General features: G+C 52.0%; 10 protein-coding genes across 10 annotated transcripts in view; 6 read left to right on the top strand and 4 right to left on the bottom strand.

Annotated features, from left to right (window-relative positions):
* MGYG_08446 (CMGC/SRPK protein kinase) overlaps positions 1-1,090 on the bottom strand; it is a gene marked incomplete at both ends in the record, with an annotated part of 2,072 nt that extends 982 nt beyond the window's left edge. The window contains 2 exons of the mRNA XM_003169493.1: positions 34-830; positions 948-1,090. Of these exons, the coding sequence (XP_003169541.1) occupies positions 34-830; positions 948-1,090 (940 nt within the window). The remainder of the gene's footprint in view (positions 1-33; positions 831-947) is intronic.
* A 694-nt stretch (positions 1,091-1,784) lies between these two features.
* Positions 1,785-2,948, top strand: MGYG_08445 (metallophosphoesterase domain-containing protein 1; the record flags this gene model as incomplete). Its single annotated transcript, XM_003169492.1, has 2 exons — positions 1,785-1,801; positions 1,850-2,948. 2 exons carry the CDS (start codon positions 1,785-1,787, stop codon positions 2,946-2,948), a joined length of 1,116 nt encoding a protein of 371 aa, XP_003169540.1.
* Positions 2,949-3,095: 147 nt separating this feature from the next.
* On the bottom strand, positions 3,096-4,686 carry MGYG_08444 (hypothetical protein; the record flags this gene model as incomplete). The annotated part of the gene is made up of 3 exons (XM_003169491.1): positions 3,096-4,166; positions 4,218-4,531; positions 4,584-4,686. The coding sequence occupies 3 exons, from the start codon at positions 4,684-4,686 to the stop codon at positions 3,096-3,098; spliced, it is 1,488 nt and encodes a 495-aa protein (XP_003169539.1).
* A 748-nt stretch (positions 4,687-5,434) lies between these two features.
* Positions 5,435-6,512, top strand: MGYG_08443 (GTP-binding protein ypt3; the record flags this gene model as incomplete). The annotated part of the gene is made up of 2 exons (XM_003169490.1): positions 5,435-5,480; positions 5,533-6,512. The coding sequence occupies 2 exons, from the start codon at positions 5,435-5,437 to the stop codon at positions 6,510-6,512; spliced, it is 1,026 nt and encodes a 341-aa protein (XP_003169538.1).
* Positions 6,513-6,914: 402 nt separating this feature from the next.
* Positions 6,915-8,423, top strand: MGYG_08442 (hypothetical protein; the record flags this gene model as incomplete). Its single annotated transcript, XM_003169489.1, has 5 exons — positions 6,915-7,238; positions 7,310-7,736; positions 7,792-8,057; positions 8,140-8,194; positions 8,254-8,423. 5 exons carry the CDS (start codon positions 6,915-6,917, stop codon positions 8,421-8,423), a joined length of 1,242 nt encoding a protein of 413 aa, XP_003169537.1.
* A 44-nt stretch (positions 8,424-8,467) lies between these two features.
* MGYG_08441 (CMGC/CLK protein kinase) lies at positions 8,468-10,087 on the bottom strand (the record flags this gene model as incomplete). The annotated part of the gene is made up of 5 exons (XM_003169488.1): positions 8,468-8,700; positions 8,761-8,926; positions 8,995-9,317; positions 9,373-9,740; positions 9,807-10,087. 5 exons carry the CDS (start codon positions 10,085-10,087, stop codon positions 8,468-8,470), a joined length of 1,371 nt encoding a protein of 456 aa, XP_003169536.1.
* Positions 10,088-11,239: 1,152 nt separating this feature from the next.
* On the top strand, positions 11,240-11,818 carry MGYG_08440 (hypothetical protein; the record flags this gene model as incomplete). Its single annotated transcript, XM_003169487.1, has 2 exons — positions 11,240-11,341; positions 11,393-11,818. 2 exons carry the CDS (start codon positions 11,240-11,242, stop codon positions 11,816-11,818), a joined length of 528 nt encoding a protein of 175 aa, XP_003169535.1.
* A 1,232-nt stretch (positions 11,819-13,050) lies between these two features.
* Positions 13,051-14,991, top strand: MGYG_08439 (hypothetical protein; the record flags this gene model as incomplete). Its single annotated transcript, XM_003169486.1, has 2 exons — positions 13,051-13,114; positions 13,196-14,991. The coding sequence occupies 2 exons, from the start codon at positions 13,051-13,053 to the stop codon at positions 14,989-14,991; spliced, it is 1,860 nt and encodes a 619-aa protein (XP_003169534.1).
* Positions 14,992-15,418: 427 nt separating this feature from the next.
* On the bottom strand, positions 15,419-16,206 carry MGYG_08438 (synaptobrevin; the record flags this gene model as incomplete). The annotated part of the gene is made up of 4 exons (XM_003169485.1): positions 15,419-15,506; positions 15,570-15,977; positions 16,042-16,124; positions 16,186-16,206. The coding sequence occupies 4 exons, from the start codon at positions 16,204-16,206 to the stop codon at positions 15,419-15,421; spliced, it is 600 nt and encodes a 199-aa protein (XP_003169533.1).
* A 436-nt stretch (positions 16,207-16,642) lies between these two features.
* MGYG_08437 (activating signal cointegrator 1 complex subunit 3) lies at positions 16,643-22,621 on the top strand (the record flags this gene model as incomplete). The annotated part of the gene is made up of 1 exon (XM_003169484.1): positions 16,643-22,621. The coding sequence occupies one exon, from the start codon at positions 16,643-16,645 to the stop codon at positions 22,619-22,621; it is 5,979 nt and encodes a 1,992-aa protein (XP_003169532.1).
* Positions 22,622-23,410: the final 789 nt, after the last annotated feature.

The raw sequence follows: 23,410 nt of genomic DNA, 5'->3' as shown, positions 1-23,410 counted from the left end.
GGGGGGGGGGGGGGGGGGAAGAGAGGGGCTTACGAGGAGATTCAGCAAGGACCTGGTTGAGGCTGCTATGAGAGCTCTGCATGGAGGGGGTAACGTTGCGGAACGGGTCCCCGCCCCTGAAGCTGGCGCTGAACGGGCTGGGGAGCGGCTGGCTGCCTGTGATGAAAGTCCCCCGTCTCCGGCTGCCATTTCTGTTGGCGTCTCTGGGCTCGACCTTCTTCTCTTCGTCCTTGACGCACGAATTGACGATCTGCTCAACGTCTCCGACCTCGATGAAGAAGTTTTCAGGCTTGAAAACGGGGGGGATGAAGCCGCAATCCCGGGGCAGGGAGTCTAGGCCGAGGAGGACCTGCTTTGGGATCTGTTTGACGAGGGGCATGGGGATGCCTCTTGGGTTCCCACGCTTGGAGAGGCCCGACAGGTTCTTCCCCAGGACCTCGAAAAACATGCAGACGTGCACTCCGTTGGGACCACGGGGCTCCAACAAGTCGAGCAGGCTGAAGACATGCTTGCGGCCCCGGTGGTCGGGGTTGGCGCTGTTTATGCGGTTGAGCAGCTTGATCTCGCCTATGGCGGTCTCGGGGTAGTGGGCAGCTGAGCGCACGACCTTGAGACCGACGTGCTTTCCCGTGGTTGTATCGCGGGAGAGCCAGACGGTCGAGAAGTGGCCCCAGCCCAGCTTGCGGACGACGATGTACCGGCCGCCGTTGTAGGACTCGCCCACGGAGACGGGGTGGTAGCCACCCTTGCAGTAGTCCTCGGAGTCTTCCTCGTCCGCAGCGTCGACTTCTTCCTCCGACGAGGACGACGAAGCTCGCGACAGGGGCGAGCTATATGACAGTTTTTGTCTACATAAATGTTAGCAAGTTTTTCTTCTTCTTCTTCTTCTGCTTCTTCCTTTTTCATCCTTTTTCTATTAATTCAAAGAGAGAGGGGGAGAGGAGTACATAGACTGGGTGCTGGACATGGCCGAGGGATCAGACTCTTCGTTGGTGATGATGGGCTTGAGATCAGAGGCCTTCCTGCGTTTCTTGCCCACGGCACCGTTAGCAGCAGCGGCAGCAGCCTTCTTCAAATCGCCGCCATTCATCGTCGGGCGCAGAGTTTGAGTATTACGGCGGATGGAGGACGGAAGACGGACGTGCCCAGGCGAATGCCCAATGGTGGTGGATGTGGAGGTTGTGGTTGTAGTGGTGATTGTGGTGGTGGTGGCTGTGGGAGTGTGAGAAGACGGCGAGGCGGGACGACCGTAGCCAGCGACGGGCGTTTCGAGCAGGCCAATTCTACACGCGGGCCGGGGTCGAGGGCGGTCGAGCGAGCATCAGGAAGCAGACGAGACGAAGCTGGTGCCGGCGAGCGTAGAGAGTAGAAGATGGCGGCCCGTCGAAGGCGAGGAACAGACAGTCAAGCCTTCACCTTCAGGTGGTGGGGGGCGCTTTGCTGCAGGTATTTAGCTAAGGAGTGGCGCAGATCACAGGAACCGACGGGCAGGAAGACGCGGTAGAGTTGACGACGCTGTAGATGTGTAGATGTGACAATGCTGTAGATGTTGACGATGAGCTGTAGATGTTGTAGCTGTCGCAGCTGTTATTGTTATCGTTGCAGTTGGTGATGCTGTTTCTGTTGTTGTTAGTGAAGTTGTAGATTTGGTGAGAAAAGTTGGCGGAAAAGCCGAAAAAGGCAAAAGCGACAACATCGAACTTTTATCTGTGTCTCTAAGCGCCGGCATTTGCATACATATACGGGCGGGCAGACGGTTTCAGACAGCATCTACGGCGGCTAGGATGGAACAGCCCGGCGAGTGAGATAGAGCTGCCTTACGCTGAGACAGACAGATACCCTTTTGCAGAAACAAGAAGAAAGACGAAGACGAAGACGAAAGAAAGAGAGAGATGCCGCCGTGGGATCCTCCGTCCGCGGGCACGCAGCTGCTGGCCTCGCCCCTGATATGCGTGCTACGACCAGTCTACGGGCTGCTGTCTGCCCTGCGCGCGCCGCCGTACACTCGCTCGCCGTCGCAGCGGGCCGTCCGGGTGGTCTGTCTGTCGGACACGCACTCGCAGCACCGTGCCGTGGGCGAGATACCGGACGGCGACCTGCTGATACATGCCGGCGACCTGACGGACCTGGGCACGCCGGCGCAGATCCAGGAGGCCGCAGACTGGCTGGAGAGCCTGCCGCATCGGTACAAGGTGGTCGTGGCCGGGAACCATGACGGGTGGCTGGACGAGAGCGTTCGTGGACGCATAGCCGAGATCAACGACATAGACATGGGAAAAGCTGGGGCTGATATAGACTGGAAGGGGATACATTATCTGCAGAACTCGTCTGTCCGGCTGGAGTTTGGGTCGCGGACGCTGACGGTGCATGGGATACCGCAGATACCGCAGCTGGAGCCGCACGTCACCATCCACGCCTTCCAGTACCCGCCATACCACGTTGGCCTGCCGTGGCCGACAGCTCCACCAGCCGAGACAGACATACTGGTGTCTCACAGCCCGCCGCTGCACCATGGCGACCTGTTTCCGAGCAGCATTGGGTGTGCTCACCTGCTGGAGGCGGCGTGGCGGGTGAAGCCGGCGTTATGTGTGTTTGGCCACACGCATGCGGGCCGTGGTGTCGAGCGGGTGTACTACGACGACGCACAGCGGGCGTGGGAGATGATGCTGCATCGACGGCGGGAAGGAGGGATGCTCTGGTGCCGGGGCGATCGGGGATGGAGCTGGTGGCTGTTTCGGCGGTGGGCGGTGGTGCGCGACCTGGTGAGCGTGTGCTGGGCGTGGAGGGATGCGGTGCGGGTGGTGTTTGGCTCCCTGGCGGCTGTCATCTGGACGAGGATATGGGGAGGAGAGCGGCCGCTGGGCAGGGAAGGGTGGATGGTCAACCCGGCGTGTATGGACGTTAGGGGCCAGCGGATCGTGGCTGGGCCGGTAGTGGTAGACTTGTAAAGAATCTATACATATGAAGTACCTAGATCTGATATATATACATTAAAGAGAGAACCATGACAGAAACCAGAACCAGAACCAGATAAAAGAGGAAAAAGGAGAACCAGAACAGCAAGAACCAAAAAGATAAAAGAGAAGGGTATTGTATTATAGCTTTGAAACAGGCAGGGTCATCGGGTCGTAAACGTCGCGGGAGAGGTTGTCGATGGGCCCCGAGACAGTATGTACGGAGAGCCCCCTGGTGTCGAGCAGGTCGGGCCCCAGCTGGTCGATGCTGGTGCAGCCCAGCAGACGCATGTTCATCTCCATCTCGTCCTTGAGCAGCTGCATGGCCTTCTCGACGCCCGCGGTGCCGTAGGCGCTCATGGCATAGAGGAACGGCCGCCCGATGCCGACGCCCTTTGCGCCGAGACAGACGGCCTTGAGGATGTCTGTGGCCCGTCTGACGCCGCCGTCGATGTAGACCTCTATCTTGCGGTCCCAGCCGCGGGCACGCAGGGCGGGCATGACGTCTGCGAGCAGCTCGATGGCCGAGGGGGCGTACTCGAGCTGCCGCCCGCCGTGGTTGGAGAGGACGACGGCGTCGATGCCGGCCTCCACGGCGCGCAGGACGTCGTCTACACGCTGCACCCCCTTGAGGGCGATGGGCATCCTGGTGAGGGAGCGGAAGTAGGGCAGGTCCTTCCAGGTCAGGCTGGGGTCGATGAAGGACGAGATGGCGCGGGCCGCCCCCTGAGAGCGGTCGACGGTGCTCGTAGCGGTGGCCGTGGCCTGGACGCTGGAACCCTGTTCGGCGAACTTGGAGCGCATGTCCTTCTCCCTGCGGCCGAGCTGGGGCGCGTCGACGGTGATGAAGAGCCCCCTGCAGCCGCGGGCCTCTGCGTGCTCGACGATGCGGCGGGTGATGGCGCGGTCCTTGTTGACGTAGAGCTGCAGCCACTGGGTCTGGCTGTCCGTCTTTGCGTCCACGATCTCGTCGAAGGAGCAAGAGGCGAGCGTCGGGATCATCTGGACGACGTCGTGAGTCGCAGCGGCGCGGGTGAGGCAGACCTCGCCGTCTGGGTGGCCGAGCTTGCCCAGGGCCGTCGCCGTGACGTAGAAGGGGACCGAGACGGGCGTCCCCAGCATCGTCGTCCGCGTGCAGACCTGCTCGACGTCGACGAGGATGCGCGGCCGGAACCAGATCTTGTGGAATGCCGTATGGTTCTCCCTCATCGTCTAGACACCTGTTAGTATATATCTATGTATATATATGTCAAGGGTACGGACCATCTCGTCTTCGCAGCCGGAGGAGTAGTAGCCCCAGGCGGTCTTCTTCATGACGCGGCGGGCGACGGCCTCAAAGTCCATCAGGTTGTAGCACTGGTCGAGCGACGGCATCGTCCTGACTCTCTCGAGGCGCTGCTCCTCCTCCGGGTCGACTGTCTTTGCTTCCTGCGCCATCGTCGCCAGGTCGACGGGCCCGAGATGCTTCGAGCGGTCGAGGTACTTGTCCAGCGTGTCCGGCGGGTGGACGGGCTCGAACTCGGCCGTGGCATCTTTGCCCGCGTATCTCAGGATGATCTGCTGTCCGCCGGGGTGTTCTATCCTCGTCAGTCTCTTCTCTCTTCTGTATCCTGTGTCTGTATCTCGTACCTGGGAGAAAGTCCGTCACGTCGTATGCCTGGCCGTGCAGCACCACCCAGCAAGATGCTGCTGAATTGTGCCTGGCAACCTCTGCGCCGGTGAGCTTGCCCATCCTGTCTCTCTCTATCCCTTAGTCTTCCTATCTCTGTCTCTGTCTGTATCCTCTGTCTGCCGTGAATGTGCCTCTGTCTACTCTGTACCAACCGTCAGCAACCACAGCTTTTATAACCACCAGACATCGCCGTCTCGCACGAGAAACGCTCGGAAAAGAAGAAGCAGAAGCAGAACGAAGACGAAGACGAAGACGCAAGCCAGAGACGCAAGAGACGCAGACGCAGAAGCAAAAAAGCAGCAGCCGAAGCTTTCGTCTTCATCCACTTTGCGTCTTCCTCGGCTCTTTTCGTTGCTTCTTCCAGTCCGTGTGCTTTACTTACAAGAAGACGCGACGGCGACAGTAGAAGAAGAAGGATAGAAGATAACTAGAGGAGGAAGAAGAAGAAGAAGAGGAAGAAGAGAGGAAGAGAAGATGCGCTCTTCGTCAGGTCTTCTGTCTTCTATCTGTCTGTCTTCTCGTCCTCATGCGACCGACTCGACTCGGCCCTGCGGACAGCGACCGACGGAGAGCAGCCGCCGTTTCATCTTGTAGAAGCCGGCCAGGGATGCGACAGACTCACTCCTTATTAGCAGCGATATTATTAGCCTAGACTGCGTTGGAGCTGGGACAGGCATCTTTGTGCCCAAGTTATGCTTATCTGAGGATCGTCTTAGCGGTTTCATCTCAGGCTTCGCTGTTTACTCCCAGTCAACTTATAATAAGTACACACTACGGAGTCACTGATATTGATATCGCGACATGTAACATGAGCAACAGCCTGGAAGCAAAGATAGTCGTCCTCGGGGCCCAAGGTAGGCTCCCTTTACTTGTGCTGCTCAGAGACGGTTATGCTGACCGCCGCAGGAGTAGGAAAGACGAGCCTGGTGCAGCGCTACGTCCGCAACTCGTTCAGCAAGACGGCGCCTGCATCGACCGTCGGCGCCTCGTTCGTGACCAAGCGGGTGCTCGACTCGACCTCCGACACCATCGTCCGCCTGCAGATATGGGACACCGCCGGCCAGGAGCGCTTCCGCAGCATCTCGCGCCTCTACTACCGCGGCGCCCACGCGGGGCTGCTCTGCTACGACATCACCGACGAGCGCAGCTTCGACGAGATGCGCGGCTGGCTGCTCGAGCTCAAGCAGAACCTGGGCCCGAATGCTAGTGCTGCTGGCGGTGCTGCTGAGGATACAGACGGCCTGGTCATCCACGTCGTGGGCACAAAGTCGGATATCGTGGCGGACGACCCGGCCCGCCGACGGGTGCCCTTTGAGCGTACCATCGCCTACGTCGCCGAGCAGCTGTACCCGTCCCAGGCCTCGACGCCGCCCCCCAGTTCCGGCATAGGCAGCGCCGGCAGCAACACCAACAACAACAACAACTACTACAGTGGTAGCATGGCCCCGGACAGCAAGCGGAACAGCGGCTTCTGGGCCCAGGACATCGGCTGGGACTGCTGCCACGAGATCAGCAGCAAGGACGGCGAGGGCATCGACGAGGTCTTCCGCGTCATCACCCGCAAGCTGGTCGAGCAGCGCAGTCGCCGGGAGCGCCATGGAGACGCTTCTTCCGGCAGCGGTGTTGGTGGTACTTCTGGCGGTGCTTCCGGTGCTGGTGCTGGTGCCGGTGCTGGTGGGCTTGCTGGCTCGTCTTCCATCCACTCGCCCGGCAGCAACGGCAGCATCAGAGCCAGGTCCAGGGCCGGACGCACCTCGGGGGACGCAGACAAGCGCCGCAGCTGGCTCAGCTTCCCGCCGGCCCTCGTTGGCGATGCAGACGACGACTACGAGCACCACGATGACAGCGGCCTCGACCTCGCCATCCAACGCAAACGATGCTGCTGACTTTTTCTTTCTTCCATTTCTTTCCTCTTCCTTTACTTCTTTCTTTTTTCTTTACTTCTTTATTTCTTTCTTCTTTACTTTCTCTTCTCATTCGGGCACGGAGTCTCAGACGGAGCACCACTGCATGGCGGATCAGGCACTCAACTTGAATACAGCGAACACTCGGGCATCTCAGGCGCACATCTCTCTGTTTCTTTTTCTCGTCTCGTCTCTGCTTCTTCTCTTTTCCTATCGTCTATCACTCTAACTACTTACCAGGATCTTGCATGTATCATGAGTTAGCCATTCTAGCCACGACTAGTTACGCATTCGAATGATAATCTTCTTCCTACCAACACTTACCAACACATATCAATATCTACATATCTACATGCATATACATATATACTTGCGATAGACAAGATGAATACCGAGATAGAACTACAGCCGGCTGAAGCAGGCCATGATGAAGTGCAAGAAGAGAAAAAGGCCACCAGGATCGCCGCAGCCGCCTTTTGCTTCCTGGTCGCAGGCGTCAACGACGGCAGCCTGGGGGCCCTGGTCCCTTACCTGCTGCGCTCCTACGGCCTCTCCTCGTCCTCCGTCGGCCTCATCTGGGGCCTCTCTTTCGTCGGATGGCTTCTCGCTGCTCTCACGGGCAGCTGGATGCGCTCTTCGACGGGGCTGGGCGGTGCTCTCGTTGCCGGTGCTGCCGCTCAGCTCGTTGCCCACCTCCTCCGTTTCTGGGTATCCCCTATCTATCTATCTCTCTCTCTCTCTCTCTCTCTTTATATATATATATAATACTAACGTGATAGATGCCCCCGTTTGCTCTCTTTGCGGTGACGTTCATCTTCGCAGCGCTGGGCCAGGGATACCAGGACGCCCAGGCAAACGTCTTCGTGGCCGGGCTCAAGGGCGCTCACCGATGGCTGGGCCTGATACACGCCAGCTACAGTGCCGGATGTCTCGTTGGGCCGCTGCTGGCTTCTCTCGTGGCCACCCACACCGATGAATGGATGTACTTCTACCTGGTGCCGGGAGGACTCGGCCTGGTCAACTTGCTGCTTGCATGGTGGGCGTTCAAGGAGCACGTCTGCATCTCGATATCATGGAACAGCAGCAGAGACAACACTGCATCTACCTCTACGTGGACGGAGATGAAGCTCACGCTGCAGTGTAGACCCGTCTGGCTGCTCAGTCTCTTCTACTTCTTCTACCTCGGTGTTGCCATTACCGTAGGAGGTACGACCACTATAACCCCTTAACTACTATATAACCAAGTCTAACGGTAACATAGGATGGCTAGTTGAGTATCTCGTCCAGGAACGCAATGGAGAGCTCTCCCGCGTCGGATACGTGCCCACAGGCTACTTCGGCGGCATCATGCTCGGCCGTCTCCTGCTGGCTGAACCCGCTCATCGTCTGGGTGAGAAGCCGGTGATACTCGTCTGTTCGCTGTGCTGTCTCGCCCTGCAGATCGTCTTCTGGCGTGTCAATAACATCATCGCTGATAGCGTCGTCGTCAGCGTCTTCGGTTTCTTGTCAGGGCCGTTCTTTGCTTCAGTGGGTTTTCTCTCTCTCTCTCTCTATCAACCATTCAACCAGCAACTTGTCATAGCCATAGTTGATTAACTATGATAATTAGGGAATGTCGGTGGCTTCCAAGTTGATACCAACGCACATCCACACAGCTGCTCTCGGTAAGTCCCCAACTTGATAGAGGCTGCATACGTAAGTAACTGCTTTCTAACATCAGCAGGACTCATCTTCGTCGTGGCCCAGGCCGGCGGGACGGTCTTCCCTGCCATCACCGGTGCCATTGCTTCAAAGGCTGGTGTCAGTGTTCTGCAGCCCATCCTGGTCGGCCTCATCGCTCTCATGGGAATCAGCTGGGCTCTTGTTCCAGCCGTCGACAGGAAAAGAGACTAGCCGTATTTCTCTTCATTATATGTTTGTATATACATAACTAGAACTCATTTATGTAACAGGGACTCAAAGACACCAAGCCCCCCAGGCATCTCCTCAGGGGTCAGCATGAGCCATGGATCACAGATAATTTGATCTGTTGTAGCTCGCTCATCTGGATCCCATGTCAGCATCCTTCGAATGAAGCGGAGGAACAGCTCTTTCTCTTTCTCAGACGAGATGGTCGTGACAAAGTCCTCCAAGCTGGCCTTTGGGATTGGTGCCTCGCCTATATATTCCCCTATTTTCCAGTATAAGTTACAATGGCCATCAGGAGAATATAGAAAGGGCACAATCATACCATCATCGTTATAATACGTGGATCTTACTGGACTTTTGTCTAGCATCTTTTGTGGAGGATGGCCAAGGTAGCCTATGTACTGCGCCATCGCTATCGGGTATACATACTGTCTATGCTCGTGATCCATCGGGTCAAATAGATTTCGGCCTTCGATCAGCTCAAGGATCTTGGAGTTTCAGTCAGTTTAAATAGTTTCTTCTTAGAGGCCACACTTTGAAGAGGTTGCCAACTCACCATTATGCCAACAGACCACATATCAACTGGACAACTCCAGGGAAGCTGCAACAGGATTTCCGGTGCACGGTAAAGATCAGGCATCCACCAGTCGTTAAACTCACCGTCATCTCCTGCGAATCGCATCTGGCCAAAGTCTGTAAGGACAGGAAAACCCGTATGTTCCAGTCTAGTAGGTTGAGACTTGTAGACTATGCCCGATACAGCTCCGTTCTTGTCCTTGGTGATAATAGGCACACTAGGGTTCTTAGATTCCTGTTCCTCAACTTCCTTGAGGCCAGTAGGGTCATAATCGCCCATAAGGATGTTCTGGGGCAGTATATCTAGCGTAGTCAATAACCAATCAACTAGAGTAGAAGTATGTGTTTGAGGCCTTACCTGTATGCACAACACGACCGCATGCATGTAGCCAATTGAGCCCAAAGAACAGTTGATGGACAATTGATTTCACTAGAAGCCTAGGTAGGATACCACCTGGGAACTCCTCTTGCAATGTGCGGACACTGTTCCCTTGCGGTTGAGACACAATACAGTAATGGTGGCCACCTGTGGCTGGATTATCAATCTCCAGAATCTCGTCGGCAAGGCGTATAAATTTTAAGGCCGGGTTGTTGGCTTCTTCCTCATCTGCCGCAATCGGCATCAGGTGTTTCAGCATCTTAACCTCATTGAGCACAGGGGAGGTCGAAGACCGCAAGGCAATGTCACTTTGTACAGTAACCTTAAGTGTTTTGTATTCTTTTGTCCTGGCTTTAAAATCAGTATAAAAATGAATAGCTAAGCATCCTTCAATCCCGGAAATGGATAAACACCTGTTATCTCTTGCAAGCCAGACGGTGGCGTATCCACCATATCCAAGTTTTGCAATCACTTGATATCGATCATTGAAGACCTCGCCAATCTTGACGGGATAGTAATTCTTGCGATGGTAGAATGAGAGAGTCTGCTCTTCGACTGGTTCTTGTTGCTGTGCCATTCTGTGAGTCCAATGGCGGTAGCTTGGTGTATGCGATTGTATACAGCAGCGAATGATTGGAGAAGGGTGGAACGGTGAGATCCTGAAGCGTGGCCTCATGAGTATGCTGGCAGCCATGGCTACTCAGCTTCTTCTTCTTCTTCTACCTGCTTTTTCTACCTGCTCCTACTCCTTTATTTTGCATCTCGAACTCTCGGAAGCAGTAAGTTTTGCTTGCCGCCTGCCAAGGGCGCTTAGCTGAGTTACTTTCACGTGATAAATCTACTTCCCACTGACATGGTCAAAGCTAGTTGCCGCCAAGGTTTGACTTGCCGCCAAGGTTTCGGCTATTTTTATTTTTATTTCATGCCGTCTTTTGCTTCTTCCTCCTCGTCCCCTTCTTTTTTTATGCTGCAGCTCAACTTCTTCCCCCTCTACGCCGCACGCACAAGAGATGCGTGGGAACACCCTAACCAAGGTGTGGGAGGTTCCAGGACAGCTCTAATAGGATAGATACGTTGTCAATGCATTCTCAACATTTACTGCATATAGTGAACGGGCTACCCGCGCTCCACAAAACGGGCACGGAACATCCGGAAGCTTGCTCGAAAAAGCAGCAAAGTATGCATCGTGCATATAGATCAAAGAGCAACGTTCCTGATATATATTAGATTATTTTTGGTCGAGTTATTACCATGAGCCTCAATATTTTTTGGCTCAGCCGTTTTGACACATATATATCCCAGTGGCCTGGGTCCGGCGTTACGCCAGCTTCCTAGCAACCTACGCCGGAAATGTTACCCGTGAGATCTATGTATGGAGTCCAACTTCTATACCCGCCTTGCCATTCTGCCAGTGGATGGATGGCAAACAATAGATTCTTGAAACAGAGATGCTTCATAATCTGACATACACCGTTGAGTCATTGGTGCTCAATGATCTATACCCAAGCGCTGATTTATTTATAGGCCGACACACTACAGTGGTATGGGAGTTAACGAGACGGTGTTCCTAAGACTTGGGCTATCATGCCCTGCTCAGGGGCCTTAGATCTGAGGTCAAGTCGGTTATAAAAAGGTGTGCATGCGCCCCAGTGATATCCTCCATATTTTCCAAGAAAACCTCAACCATCATCCCAAACAAATACTATCGCTGCATCTAAGCCTAGCAATCTCCTGATACAACTCCCCAAGGCCCTTCTCATCGTTATTGCTGCGCTGCATCTTGGCTTTTTAGATAGCATTCCACCCCTTGCCTACCTATCAGTTTAGCTTCTAAACCTCACCCAAGATGGCTGCTAGAACGAAGAAAATATCCATTGAAGTGTTCAACGCTTGCTCAAACATATTCCAAGGTCATATCAGGATGATTATGGAAGGGAAGAATCCACACGTAGGCTGACACACTCTCGAATTGGTGAAATAGCCGCTAACTGTCTTACAGGTTCCGTTTACTTTCAAATCTATCCAGGTTCCTAGGGGAACGAAGGAACATTGCCCTTTCACTGATCTGGAAGAAGTACGCAACTCCATTACTCTCAAATTCCTCGGTACCCCCTACGGCAATATTACAGCACACCTGTTCAACGACGGGACTATCAAAACCTCTACGATGATGCACGAGGAGAATAACCGACGCAGGGAGCAAGAAGCCATGTTGCTCGCTGAAGAAAAGAAGTTCCCGCAGCTCAACCAGACACCTTCGCGCACTGAAGCGTACAACAGGAAGATAGCGAAAATTCGAAATGCACGGGATAACACAACGTGGAACATTATGAAAAAGCAGCTGGAGAAGCACAGCGCAGAGGAGGAGTATAACCTGTTTCTTCAGGCACAGGCAGCGCAACGAGCTAAAGCTGCTAAGAGATAGGGAGTCAGTCTCTGAGACGAAGGGTCGATTTTTGGAATGGAGAGATGTGCCTGTGTGGCTATGGTGGTGGAGGAAGAGAAGATGCCAAAACGGCTGAGCCAAAAGAGGTTGAAGCTATATATTCGACAGAAAAGCGTCGCCTGTCGTTTTCCCCAGAAAAATCCAAAAAAGACCTGCCATTATTTCTTATTTTTGGTTACAGATCTTGTTTATATTTGCTTTACTATAACTAGCTATTCTCCTCTCCTCAAGCCCAAATCCCACTCTGTTTTTCTTTGCCCACTACACTTCTTAGCCCTCTGTACGGAGTATGGTACCGGTAACTAATGAGTTAGATCGCTACAGGGAGCGAGCTGGCATAGGAGAGCTCGGCTCGCTGGCTCGATCTCGATCTAGACTATGTCCCTGTTCTCGCTATCCAACCGGATGGCAGGCATAACAGTTGGACTTCGTCCTCTTGAGGCCCTGGCATGATATGAGAGAGTCCCTGCTCTTTTTATCCTTGTATGCTCTCGGAGTTGCTCTCTCTAACGGGGTTTTCCACTTCTTTTCTCTACAAACTCCCTAGTCAGGGGCACATCCAGGATGCATCCACATACATGCATACATATACAACCTCCACACAAATCGCCGATCAACCGGGCTTCAAGGTCTTTATGACGCTTCTTGACTAGTTATCCAACGAGGGAGTAAGTTATCTCATAGGCCAGTCGCGGTATTATCTCCAAACAAAGACCCGGCGCCGGTCGAGGATCTCGAGCTATATAAACGTCCCCATCAACTCCGGAGTTTTGACATTCTCCATATATAACTAACTAGTTAACGAACTAACCAGTTCACCAACAACCGGCCTGGTCCCTGTCTGCCATCCCATGCCATCGTCGCAAAGATAACACTAAGGCCCCGCGAGATAACAACCATCGCTACCCGTCGCCTCTTATACGCTGCATCGTCGCATGGCTAGCGCCGCCATCCCGCAGCTCGTATCCCCAGAGCCCAGCGGAGGCTTGCATGCGCCGAGATGCCCTCCTCCTTCCAGCGTATGCAAGCAATCCGATCCTTCATCCTCTCCTTGTGTCTCCTTCTTTTTTCTCGATTCTTCTTCTGTGCTTCCTCTTGTCTTGTCATGTCTTGTCTGCTTCCATGGCACTGCATCTCTCCTCATACGCTCTACCTTAACTGACATATAAGTATAGGTCGCTTCTGCCCAGCGCTGGCAGGGACTCGCAGCCATGTCGAGCATCATGTCCCAGCCCCAGATGGACGTCCGGTCCGTGGGCAGCTGTGTCGCCGCAGGTAGACAGACTCCTTATCCTCTTTTCTCAGGCATCCATATGGATCTACTCAGGGCCGACTGACTGACTTGGCTTGTTATAGTTGTGGCCGCATATCATGATGCTGCGAAGCTGGTCAAACGTATCCAGTCGACCGCCTCTACTACGGCTGCATCGCCTGCCACTGCTGCCGCTACGTCTCCAGGCTCGCCGGTGACGGAAGAAACGAGCAATAGCACAGCTCTAGCAGACCTAGGCGACTCGCTCATGCTGGGTCCGCCGATTGTACAGGGCCAGTATGAAGAGAACCTGATGCGGCTGGGCAATGCATACGCCAACGGCGACCAGAACGCTCGCGAGACGCTCAAGGATGTGGTCATCAACCTACAACTGACGTTGCTGGCGACCTTGCGCATGGCGCTGCTGGATAACCTGGAGCTCGACTTTGAGGCCCTCCAGCGTGCTTCGGACGAGAGCAGAGTGAGTGCGCTGGTCTGTCTGTTCCAGCTCGGCCAGCGTCTCAGCCTGGGAAGCCCGTCTATGCATCCAAAGATACCTCTGGCCGCCAGTACATCGCCGACTCGGCCAGCTGCTCTCAGTGACCCCGGCAGCAGCAGCGGTCCCTTCGCTAGGCCTTCTTCCTCAGCAACAGACTCAATGAAACCTCCTCCCATCCCTCCCATGTCCCCTTCACGGGCTGCCTCAAACTCGATATCGTCTGCAGATCTAGGCAACCGAATTTCGCGAGAGAGCGGCTACACCAACCCTCGTCCACCCAGCAGCATCAACCCCGTCTCACCACCTCTAAAGCCGCAACCGAACTACCCTCTTCCTAAACCTCCTTATAGTCCCAGCCAGCGTGTCAAGACACCGCCTGCGCGCCTGGCCGAGTTGCAAGGCTCACAGCCCATGATAAGGGAGGAGTCAAACAAGTCTGCAAGCATATACAGTGTGCTTTCGTCCAACAACTCTAGCACCAAGGGCGTCGAACCGCCAATGGACCGGTACAGGTCAAACCCAAGCAGCGGCGACCCTCACATAGAGCCAGACCAGAGTGCCGTCGAGCTGAGTGCCGGCATCTTCTCTCGCACCTCATCATCCCGATCAAGCTCCAATGACCCTCGAAAGGCTCCCCATCCGGGCACGGAAAAGGTCATTTCTCACCTGTCTTCCTCACCGGGTACGAAGACCCTACCTATGTTTAAATGGAAGCCCTTTAGCCGCTCGACAGGTAGCCCTTCCTCGAGTAAAAACAAAGGCGCAGACCAGCCCAACCCCCCTCCGCCGGACCTGTACCTCCCCACAGAAGAAAACAACTACGCGGGATTCTGTAAGGGGGCCTGGCGTCTGCAATACAGCATGAAGAACTCGTTCCGTATCGACAACCGCCCTGTCGGAATGTACATGCTTCAAAGCTCATGGCACTGTTCCAAATGCTCCTTTGAAGGAATAGTGCAAGAATCCAAATTCAGCGGGAAAGCTCCTGTCTTATCGTCCATGCTTGGACCTGTCAAAACATGCATCATCCAGGGTATGCGTGTCCTCCAGATGTTTGACCAGACGGTCCATCTGCATGGACCAAGCGGGAACAGATACAGATGGATCTTCCTGGCTAAGTCGCATGTTGAGTGCAAACCCTCTAAGCCAACTGAGAAGGCAGTCTGTGGCTTCGGGTGCATTTTCTGCAGTTCGCAGAACCATGGGCCGGCTCCGATATATGGCAATTTAGACACCTTTATGGAACATCTGCGGGAGCATGGAGGGAGAGGGTACGCCTGGGACAGGAAGAAGCCGAGCCAGCCCCTTTTGGACTGGACGAGGTGCATTCTTGGGCGTATTGCTGATGACTCGGAGGATTTCGATATTAATATACCCACGGTTGCGGAAGTTGGAGGTTAGTTGACGATACTTGGCTATGCTTGAGATGTCCATATTTTTATTCCTGTGCTTTTTGTTGTCTTTTTAAATACCATTGATGCAAGCGTTTAGCTGGAAAATTCATTGTTGTTGTTAACTCACTTAGCGACTATACATATTACTATATATATGCCGTTTAGTTAATCCAAGAAAACATATTCTGTTAATGGAGTGTCTCAGCATGCAAGTTCAATACTTGTCATTATTGTATTAGAATGAACGTCAACATTATGTAGATCATGAGATATGTAGCTGATACAGCCTATGCAAGGGCGAAAACGACAGCAAGCAGCAAATATTAACAACCACCATGGGGAAGGAAACCAGCAATACCTTTCTGGGAGAGCCATGATCGTAAAAATAAAAACGAATGTAACCGTGAAAAACCACGCCGATGTAGCAAGTTCATTTACATAACAACGCAGCAGCTGTTCTGCTTCTTGGCCTGGCCGTAGAACATCTTACTCTGTGCGCTTAGGCCGTCACTCTTTGCAACGCTGTTTAAACCGTTAGACCGTTGAACGCTCTGCGAGGTATGTACCGTAGATGGAGAAACTCACAGGCTGTCAATCTTCTCCCCTCTTTCCAGGACGCTTTCAATAGTTTTGTGAAGGACGATCTTCGTCTCGTCTAGCTCCTTCTGAATCTTCATGATGCTATCTGCCTGGGTGGGATCCTGGTATTTGACGATATACTCCTTCAACTCCGGGAAGTCCAGAGGACCGCCTACTTCCTTGCCAATAAAGGATGTGCGAGGGTGCTTGACGAGGAACTCATCGACGATCTTAGAGAGAAGCTGATGGGCGACGAGAGCAGGGTAGTCTGCGTCTGAGATGATGACACCTGCTATGCCTTCGGACCGGCCGTAGACGTGGAATGTGTATGATTTCTCTTCGATGTCCTGTCTCTGGCCTGGACGTGTACGCTCGGCAACTGTCTTGCAGAAAAGGGTCATGAATTCACCGTAGCTATAGGCCGTGATATCGTTAGCTGAGGCCGGGAACCGAAGGCGCAGCAGGGTGAGCGTCATACTTGTCCCTGGTGAAGCGGGAGAAGCTGCTAAGGTCCATCTCACGGCATAGCTCGACAGCAGGCCGGTCTTCGTTCCGCAGGATCTAAAGCATTTTGTTGTCAGCATCGCGCCGGCCAAGCCTGTTTTGCTGCTTCGTCACATACTCCGATATAAAAGAGCTTCATGTTGATGGTGTAGTGGTTTCCAGGGGCGGCGGGTGGGCGTTTCGGTGTGCGGTTATAAAGTGGTTATTGGGCAACCAAAAAATGTAGGTGATGTTATCGACCGCCTAGCAGTTCGTAAAAAGACGCTCTAAGGAGGAAAAATAGCCCAAAGCCGTGAAACTGCAGTTGATCCCGAGTTGTTGTTTTGTCGCTGTAGACGAAGAGACGAGATGTTCATCTTCTTCAGGCTGTCGCATTTTCCACTACGAACCCCGGATTATGTAAGCTGGGGGTGCGGGAGTCATAGTTGTTTATCTTTTTTTCAACCTCGTCTCTTCAGCTACATCTTCACCTTTATATTCTTCTCCTGTTTGAAGACGCCGTTCTTTTACATTATATTATACAGGGACAGGTAAAGCAGCGTGTTTGGCTCTTTCACATTTTTTCCCTTTTCACCATGTCTGGCAATTTGACGCCCGCAGAAAGACAGTGGCTCGACCAGCTGACTGCTATGCGGCAGGAGATAGAGAAGCTGAATTTGCCAGACGAACTTGAGCCTGTTCTCTATGGCTCAGACTTGAATCTGAGTGATGATGAGCTCTCCTCTCAGCCGGAGTCATCCGACGATATCTGGGACTTGATTAGTGATAGTGGTGAAAGCGACGATTTTGATGATATCAACGGAGTCGCTTTGCCCATCGAGCCTGTTCATGATGGACAGAAACAAGAACATGACCGCCGATGGCTTGCAAAGAAATGTGAATCCATTGCTCAGCTCAAGGGAGGGCTCAGCGGGCCGGATTTACAGCAGCAGGTAGAAGCACTTCTAGCCTCTGACATGTCTTCAGACGAACTGCAGATTGCTTTGGCGGAAGTTATCGGTTTTGATGAACTAGATTTCGTCATCGAGCTGCTATCCCACCGTCAGGATGTTCTCTCTGGTCCTGCTATACCGGATTCGCAGCCTGCGCCAGCCATAGGGCGATTGCAGACCCGGGCGGAGAGGGAAGAGGCCCTCCGCCGTCAGGATTACGAGCATAAGCATGCACAGCTTGCTGCAAGAGTCGACCGTGAGGGACCTCAGTATCCTCACATTTATAAGGCCTACCAGGCGGGGAACACCTTGTCCGTAAATGGTCGAAAATATGGGCTCCCAGTTGGAACTATCCACAGAGAGGAGCCGCTTTATACAGAATACGCCGTTCCTGCCTCAAAAGTCGGGACTTTAGGGGCAGGCCACAGGCTAGTCCCGATATCAGAGATGGATGCTCTCTGTAGAGGCACATTTCCTGGATACAAGTCCCTGAACCGCATGCAGAGCTTGTTGTACACTGTCGCATACAAGACTAACGAAAACATGCTTATATGCGCACCAACGGGAGCCGGAAAGACGGATGCGGCCATGCTTACAATCCTCAATGCCATAGCTAGGCACACTACTCCCAGTCCACTAGAAGACCCTGATGCCACCGACTTTGTGGTGCAAGTGGAAGATTTTAAAATCGTCTATGTTGCTCCTATGAAAGCCCTCGCAGCTGAAGTGACAGAGAAACTCGGCAAACGTTTAGCGTGGCTCGGAATTCAAGTCAGGGAACTGACTGGCGATATGCAATTGACAAAGCAAGAAATCGTACAGACTCAAATTATTGTCACTACCCCTGAGAAGTGGGATGTAGTCACAAGAAAGAGTACTGGTGACACTGAGCTAGTCCAGAAGGTTCGACTCTTGATCATTGATGAAGTGCACATGCTGCACGATGAGCGTGGTGCTGTGATTGAATCTCTCGTGGCTCGAACTCAACGTCAAGTGGAAAGCACACAATCCTTGATTCGAATTGTTGGGCTCTCTGCCACTCTCCCTAATTACCTTGACGTGGCAGACTTCCTCAAAGTCAACCGCATGGCTGGTCTTTTCTTTTTTGATGCATCATTCCGCCCAGTCCCACTTGAACAACATTTCATAGGAGTGAAGGGGGATGCTGGCTCCAAGAAATCCAGGGATAACCTAGACAAAGTATCATTCGAAAAAGTACGGGAAATGCTTGAGGCAGGGCATCAGATCATGGTGTTTGTCCATTCTCGAAAGGATACAGTCAATACCGCTCGCCTTTACGCAAAAATGGCCATGGATGAGCAATGCAGTGACTTGTTCTCTCCCGTAGACCATGAGAACTATTCCCAGGCATTGAAGGATCTTAAGGGTACGCGTGCTCGAGAATTAAGGGATCTAGTACCCAAGGGAATGGGCACGCACCATGCTGGCATGTCAAGATCGGATCGAAACCTAATGGAGCGTTTATTCTCGCAAGGTGTTATCAAAGTTCTATGTTGTACGGCTACTCTGGCTTGGGGTGTAAACTTGCCAGCCGCAGCTGTTATCATCAAGGGCACCCAGATATACAGCGCTCAGGAAGGAAAGTTCATTGACCTTGGAATTCTGGATGTCCTCCAAATATTTGGTCGAGCTGGTCGACCTCAATTCCAAGATACTGGTATCGGATTCATATGTACCCCCCAAAGCAAGCTACAGCATTATATATCCGCCGTCACCTCTCAAGAACCTATTGAGTCTAGGTTCTCCCGCAAATTGGTGGACAATCTTAATGCTGAAATATCGTTAGGGACTGTTACTTCTGTCACCGAAGGTGTTCAGTGGCTTGGGTACTCATATCTGTTTGTTCGCATGAGACGGAACCATTCTGCCTATGGTATCGAATGGAGCGAGATTCGCGATGACCCTCAGCTTGTTCAGCGGCGTCGTGATCTTATTATCAAGGCTGCCAAAGTACTTCAAAAAAGCCAAATGATCATATTCAACGAAAACACAGAAGAATTGCGCGCAAAAGACGTGGGAAGAATTGCAAGCCAGTATTATGTCCTTCAAACCAGTGTGGAAATTTTCAATTCTATGATGAACCCCAATGGCAGCGACGCTGATGTTATGAAAATGATAAGTATGAGTGGAGAGTTTGACAACATTCAGTCAAGAGACAACGAATTCAAAGAGCTGGACAGGTTACGTGAGGAAGGCCTACGAACAGAGGTCGAAGGTGCCAACGATACTGCCCACGCGAAAACCAATATCCTTCTTCAATCTTATATCTCTAGAGCTAGAATTGAGGACTTCGCCCTTGTCTCTGATACCTCTTATGTTGCTCAGAATTCTGCCAGAATTTGTCGCTCACTCTTTATGATTGCGTTAAATCGACGATGGGGTTATCAATGTCAAGTTCTTCTATCGACTTGCAAATCTATCGAGAAACAGATTTGGCCTTTCCAACATCCATTCCATCAATTTGATTTACCGCCAGCCATCTTAAAAAACCTTGATGAAAAATTCCCTGCCTCATCTATTGAATCAATGAGAGAGATGGACACTGCGGAGCTTGGCCAGCTTGTGCACAATACACGAATGGGTGGGACCTTGAAAAAGCTATTAGACAATTTTCCAACATTGAGTGTCGATGTTGAGATATCGCCTCTCAACAGAGATGTGCTTCGTATCCGGCTCTATCTCTATGCGGATTTCCAGTGGAATACTCGACACCATGGCACATCAGAACCATTCTGGATATGGGTGGAAAATTCAGAGACTGCAGAGATATACCATCATGAATACTTCATCCTCAATCGTAGGAAGCTCCATGATAGTCAGGAATTGAATTTTACCATTCCACTAGCAGACCCTCTACCGACGCAAATATACGTTAGAGTGATTTCGGATAGATGGCTTGGTGCCGAAACCGTGGCACCAGTCTCCTTCCAGCACCTTATTCGTCCAGATACAGTGAGCGAATACACCGATCTCCTGGAGCTGCAGCCTCTACCAATAACTGCTCTAAAGAACCCTTCACTTGAGCATGTATATGGGAAGAGATTTGACTATTTCAACCCAATGCAAACCCAACTTTTCCATACTCTCTACCATACTGATATGAACGTCCTTTTGGGGTCCCCAACTGGAAGTGGAAAAACCGTGGCCGCAGAGTTAGCTATGTGGCAGAACTTCAAGGATAAGCCAGGGTCCAAAGTTGTCTACATTGCTCCTATGAAAGCCCTTGTCCGAGAACGTGTTCATGACTGGCGAAATCGGCTTGCTACACCTTTGGGCTTGAAGCTAGTAGAGTTGACTGGTGATAATACCCCTGACACAAGAACTATCAAGAATGCGGACATTATCATCACTACCCCAGAAAAATGGGATGGTATATCCCGAAGCTGGCAAACTAGAGGATATGTCCGCCAGGTTGGATTGGTCATCATTGACGAAATCCACCTTCTTGCTGGTGAACGTGGTCCCATCTTGGAAATTATTGTTTCCAGAATGAACTATATCGCATCTCAATCCAAGGGTTCTGTTCGGTTATTAGGCATGTCCACTGCCTGTGCTAATGCTCGCGACCTTGCAGACTGGCTTGGGGTGAAGAAGGGCCTGTATAATTTTAGGCATTCCGTTCGACCCGTGCCTCTTGAAATATTTATTGATGGTTTCCCGGAGCAAAGGGGGTTCTGTCCTTTGATGCAGTCGATGAACAGGCCAACTTTTCTTGCGATCAAAAATCACTCTCCTGATAAGCCTGTGATCGTGTTTGTGGCATCTCGACGACAGACGCGTCTTACAGCAAAGGATCTAATCAATTACTGTGGGATGGAAGATAATCCCCGAAGGTTTGTTCATATGTCCGAAGAAGACTTGGAATTAAACATGTCCCGAGTGAAAGATGCGGCTCTGAAAGAAGCCTTGAGCTTTGGAATTGGCCTCCATCATGCAGGTCTCGTCGAGTCGGATCGACAGTTGGCTGAAGAACTGTTCGCTAATAACAAGGTCCAAATATTGATTGCAACCAGTACCCTGGCATGGGGTGTCAACTTGCCAGCTCACCTAGTTGTGGTGAAAGGAACACAGTTCTTTGACGCAAAAGCAGAGGGTTATAAAGACATGGACCTCACCGATGTTCTTCAGATGCTTGGACGTGCCGGCCGTCCACAGTTCGATACGTCGGGTATTGCTCGTATTTTTACCCAAGATGCAAAGAAAGCATTCTACAAGCACTTCCTTCATACTGGATTCCCGGTAGAATCAACATTGCACAAGGTACTTGATGACCATTTGGGCGCAGAAGTCAGCTCGGGCACAATCACAACCAAGCAAGATGCGTTGGATTACTTGACCTGGACATTCTTTTTCAGAAGATTACATAAGAATCCGTCATACTATGGGCTCGAGATATCTGCCGAAGAGCACAACTCAGCTGCTGCCCGGGAAATAGTGTCTGAGTTCATGGTTGAATTGGTTGACAAATCACTCGGTGCGCTGGCTGAATCTTCCTGTGTCTTGTTTGACACGGCTACTGGATTCGTCGACCCAACCCCTTACGGGAAGATCATGAGTTATTATTACATTTCACACAAGACCGTTAGATACTGGATGACACATGCCAAACCTGATCCCACGTTTGCTGATGCTCTCGGATGGATGTGTTCCGCGACAGAATTTGATGAGCTTCCCGTCCGTCACAATGAAGACCTGGTCAATGCGGAACTTGCGAAGAACTTACCACTACCCACCACGGCAATTAGCGACCATTTGCCGCTTTGGGATCCGCATATAAAGGCATTCCTGTTGATCCAAGCGTTCATGTCTCGGGTTGAGCTACCGATTTCGGATTACGTTGGTGACCAGACATCGGTCCTCGACCAAGGTATTCGTGTTATTCAAGCCTGTATAGACGTACTTGCAGAGCTAGCTTACCCTAAAGCTTGCTCCATGATGATGACGCTGCTTCAATGTATCAAATCAGCACGCTGGCCAACTGACCACCCACTATCAATATTGCCTGGCCTTGAACCAGATAGTGTGATAGACGGTAGCATCGACGCGGCCAAGCTTCCAGTTTCGCTTACAAAATTGGTAGCTATGACAAACCCTGCGGTATCTCGCATGCTTGATACCATCCAGCTCGACAAGCCCTTTGCTTCGCAGTTCTCCAAGGCCGTGGCTCTTCTCCCGAATCTCGATGTCTCAATCGCAGATTTGACCCTTGACGGTTTGACGGTGGTTTTGAGACGGAAATCGAAGGAATCGGACAATCAGAGACAACCACGCTCTCATGGAGCTGACGGGTATAAAATCTATGCCCCACAATTTCCCAAGCCACAGACCGAAGGATGGTTCGTCCTCGTGACGGCAGCTAAGGATCAGAATAATGGACGAGAGGAGTTGTTAGCCCTGAAGCGTGTTTCGTTATCACCGCCGGCTTCGGGAACCCGAGGTTCTGGTCCTCGTGGCAAATTAAACGGAGATTCCTTTACCAGAACAAAGGTCCATTTCTCAGGGGACATTGGGTTTGGAAGCATGGATGAAGTCAAGGGTAAAGTGACGGTGAGGGTCATCAGCGATGCGTATATCGGAATGGAGTGGATGGCTGTCAGTTAGTTAGCTTGGACGAGGATGAACGCACGGAAACAGCTCCCGATCCAAACCCGTGGCATGAACGGAGAACGCATCACATCAGGGAGTTTGATAATAATTAAAAAAGCCGTTTAAAAAGCGCCGATCCCAAGACTCGGGACTCCGGCTAATTGCCTGGATGCTAACTGTTACCTAATACATTCTGGCATGTAACTACACATTTCCTGCTCCATCCGAGCTATCTAATAATCTGAAGCAAAGGGTACACCAACCCATGAACAGCTTTGCATATTTCCCGTCAGGTGTTGTGGGACAGGACATTCCAATAATCCCAATAATACAAGCCATAATGCATTCCACCCTGGCATTTCTAAAAGCCCAGCAATGTTCTGTTGTTAAGGAATATAAAGGGGAGGTGATCCTTCCATACAGCATCGACCCTAGGCGAGAATACTAGCAAGATCGCTGGATGTGCCCCTGGAACCAGGGCAAGGGTCTAAGATTGAAAGCTAAAAGAGCTCGTTCATGCTTTCGGGAGTGAACAGACCGGGCGAATTGCTCAACTCCTGGCTTCGTTTTCGCCTCGCTCTTCTCTGGGGAAACCCTGCATAGCTTCTGCAATGGCAGATGGTCATGGCTGATCAAGTGAGTCGGACTTCGTATTTATGTCTGTCAGTATATAGCTTTTCCTGCCCAATGGAAGTTCATATGGATATACGAACTGCATGCATGTCAGGTGGAAATGACAAAATCTAAAAAGGTTCTATATTTTTATACTCCAAACATCCTGCCGTGATCGCTATAGGTACTCCA

This window comes from Nannizzia gypsea, genomic scaffold (genome assembly GCF_000150975.2).
Source record: "Nannizzia gypsea CBS 118893 supercont1.9 genomic scaffold, whole genome shotgun sequence".
In the NCBI taxonomy this organism is placed as follows: domain Eukaryota; kingdom Fungi; phylum Ascomycota; class Eurotiomycetes; order Onygenales; family Arthrodermataceae; genus Nannizzia; species Nannizzia gypsea.
The sequence above is the reverse complement of the archived record's forward strand: the minus strand, read 5'-3'. Positions and strand labels throughout refer to the sequence as shown.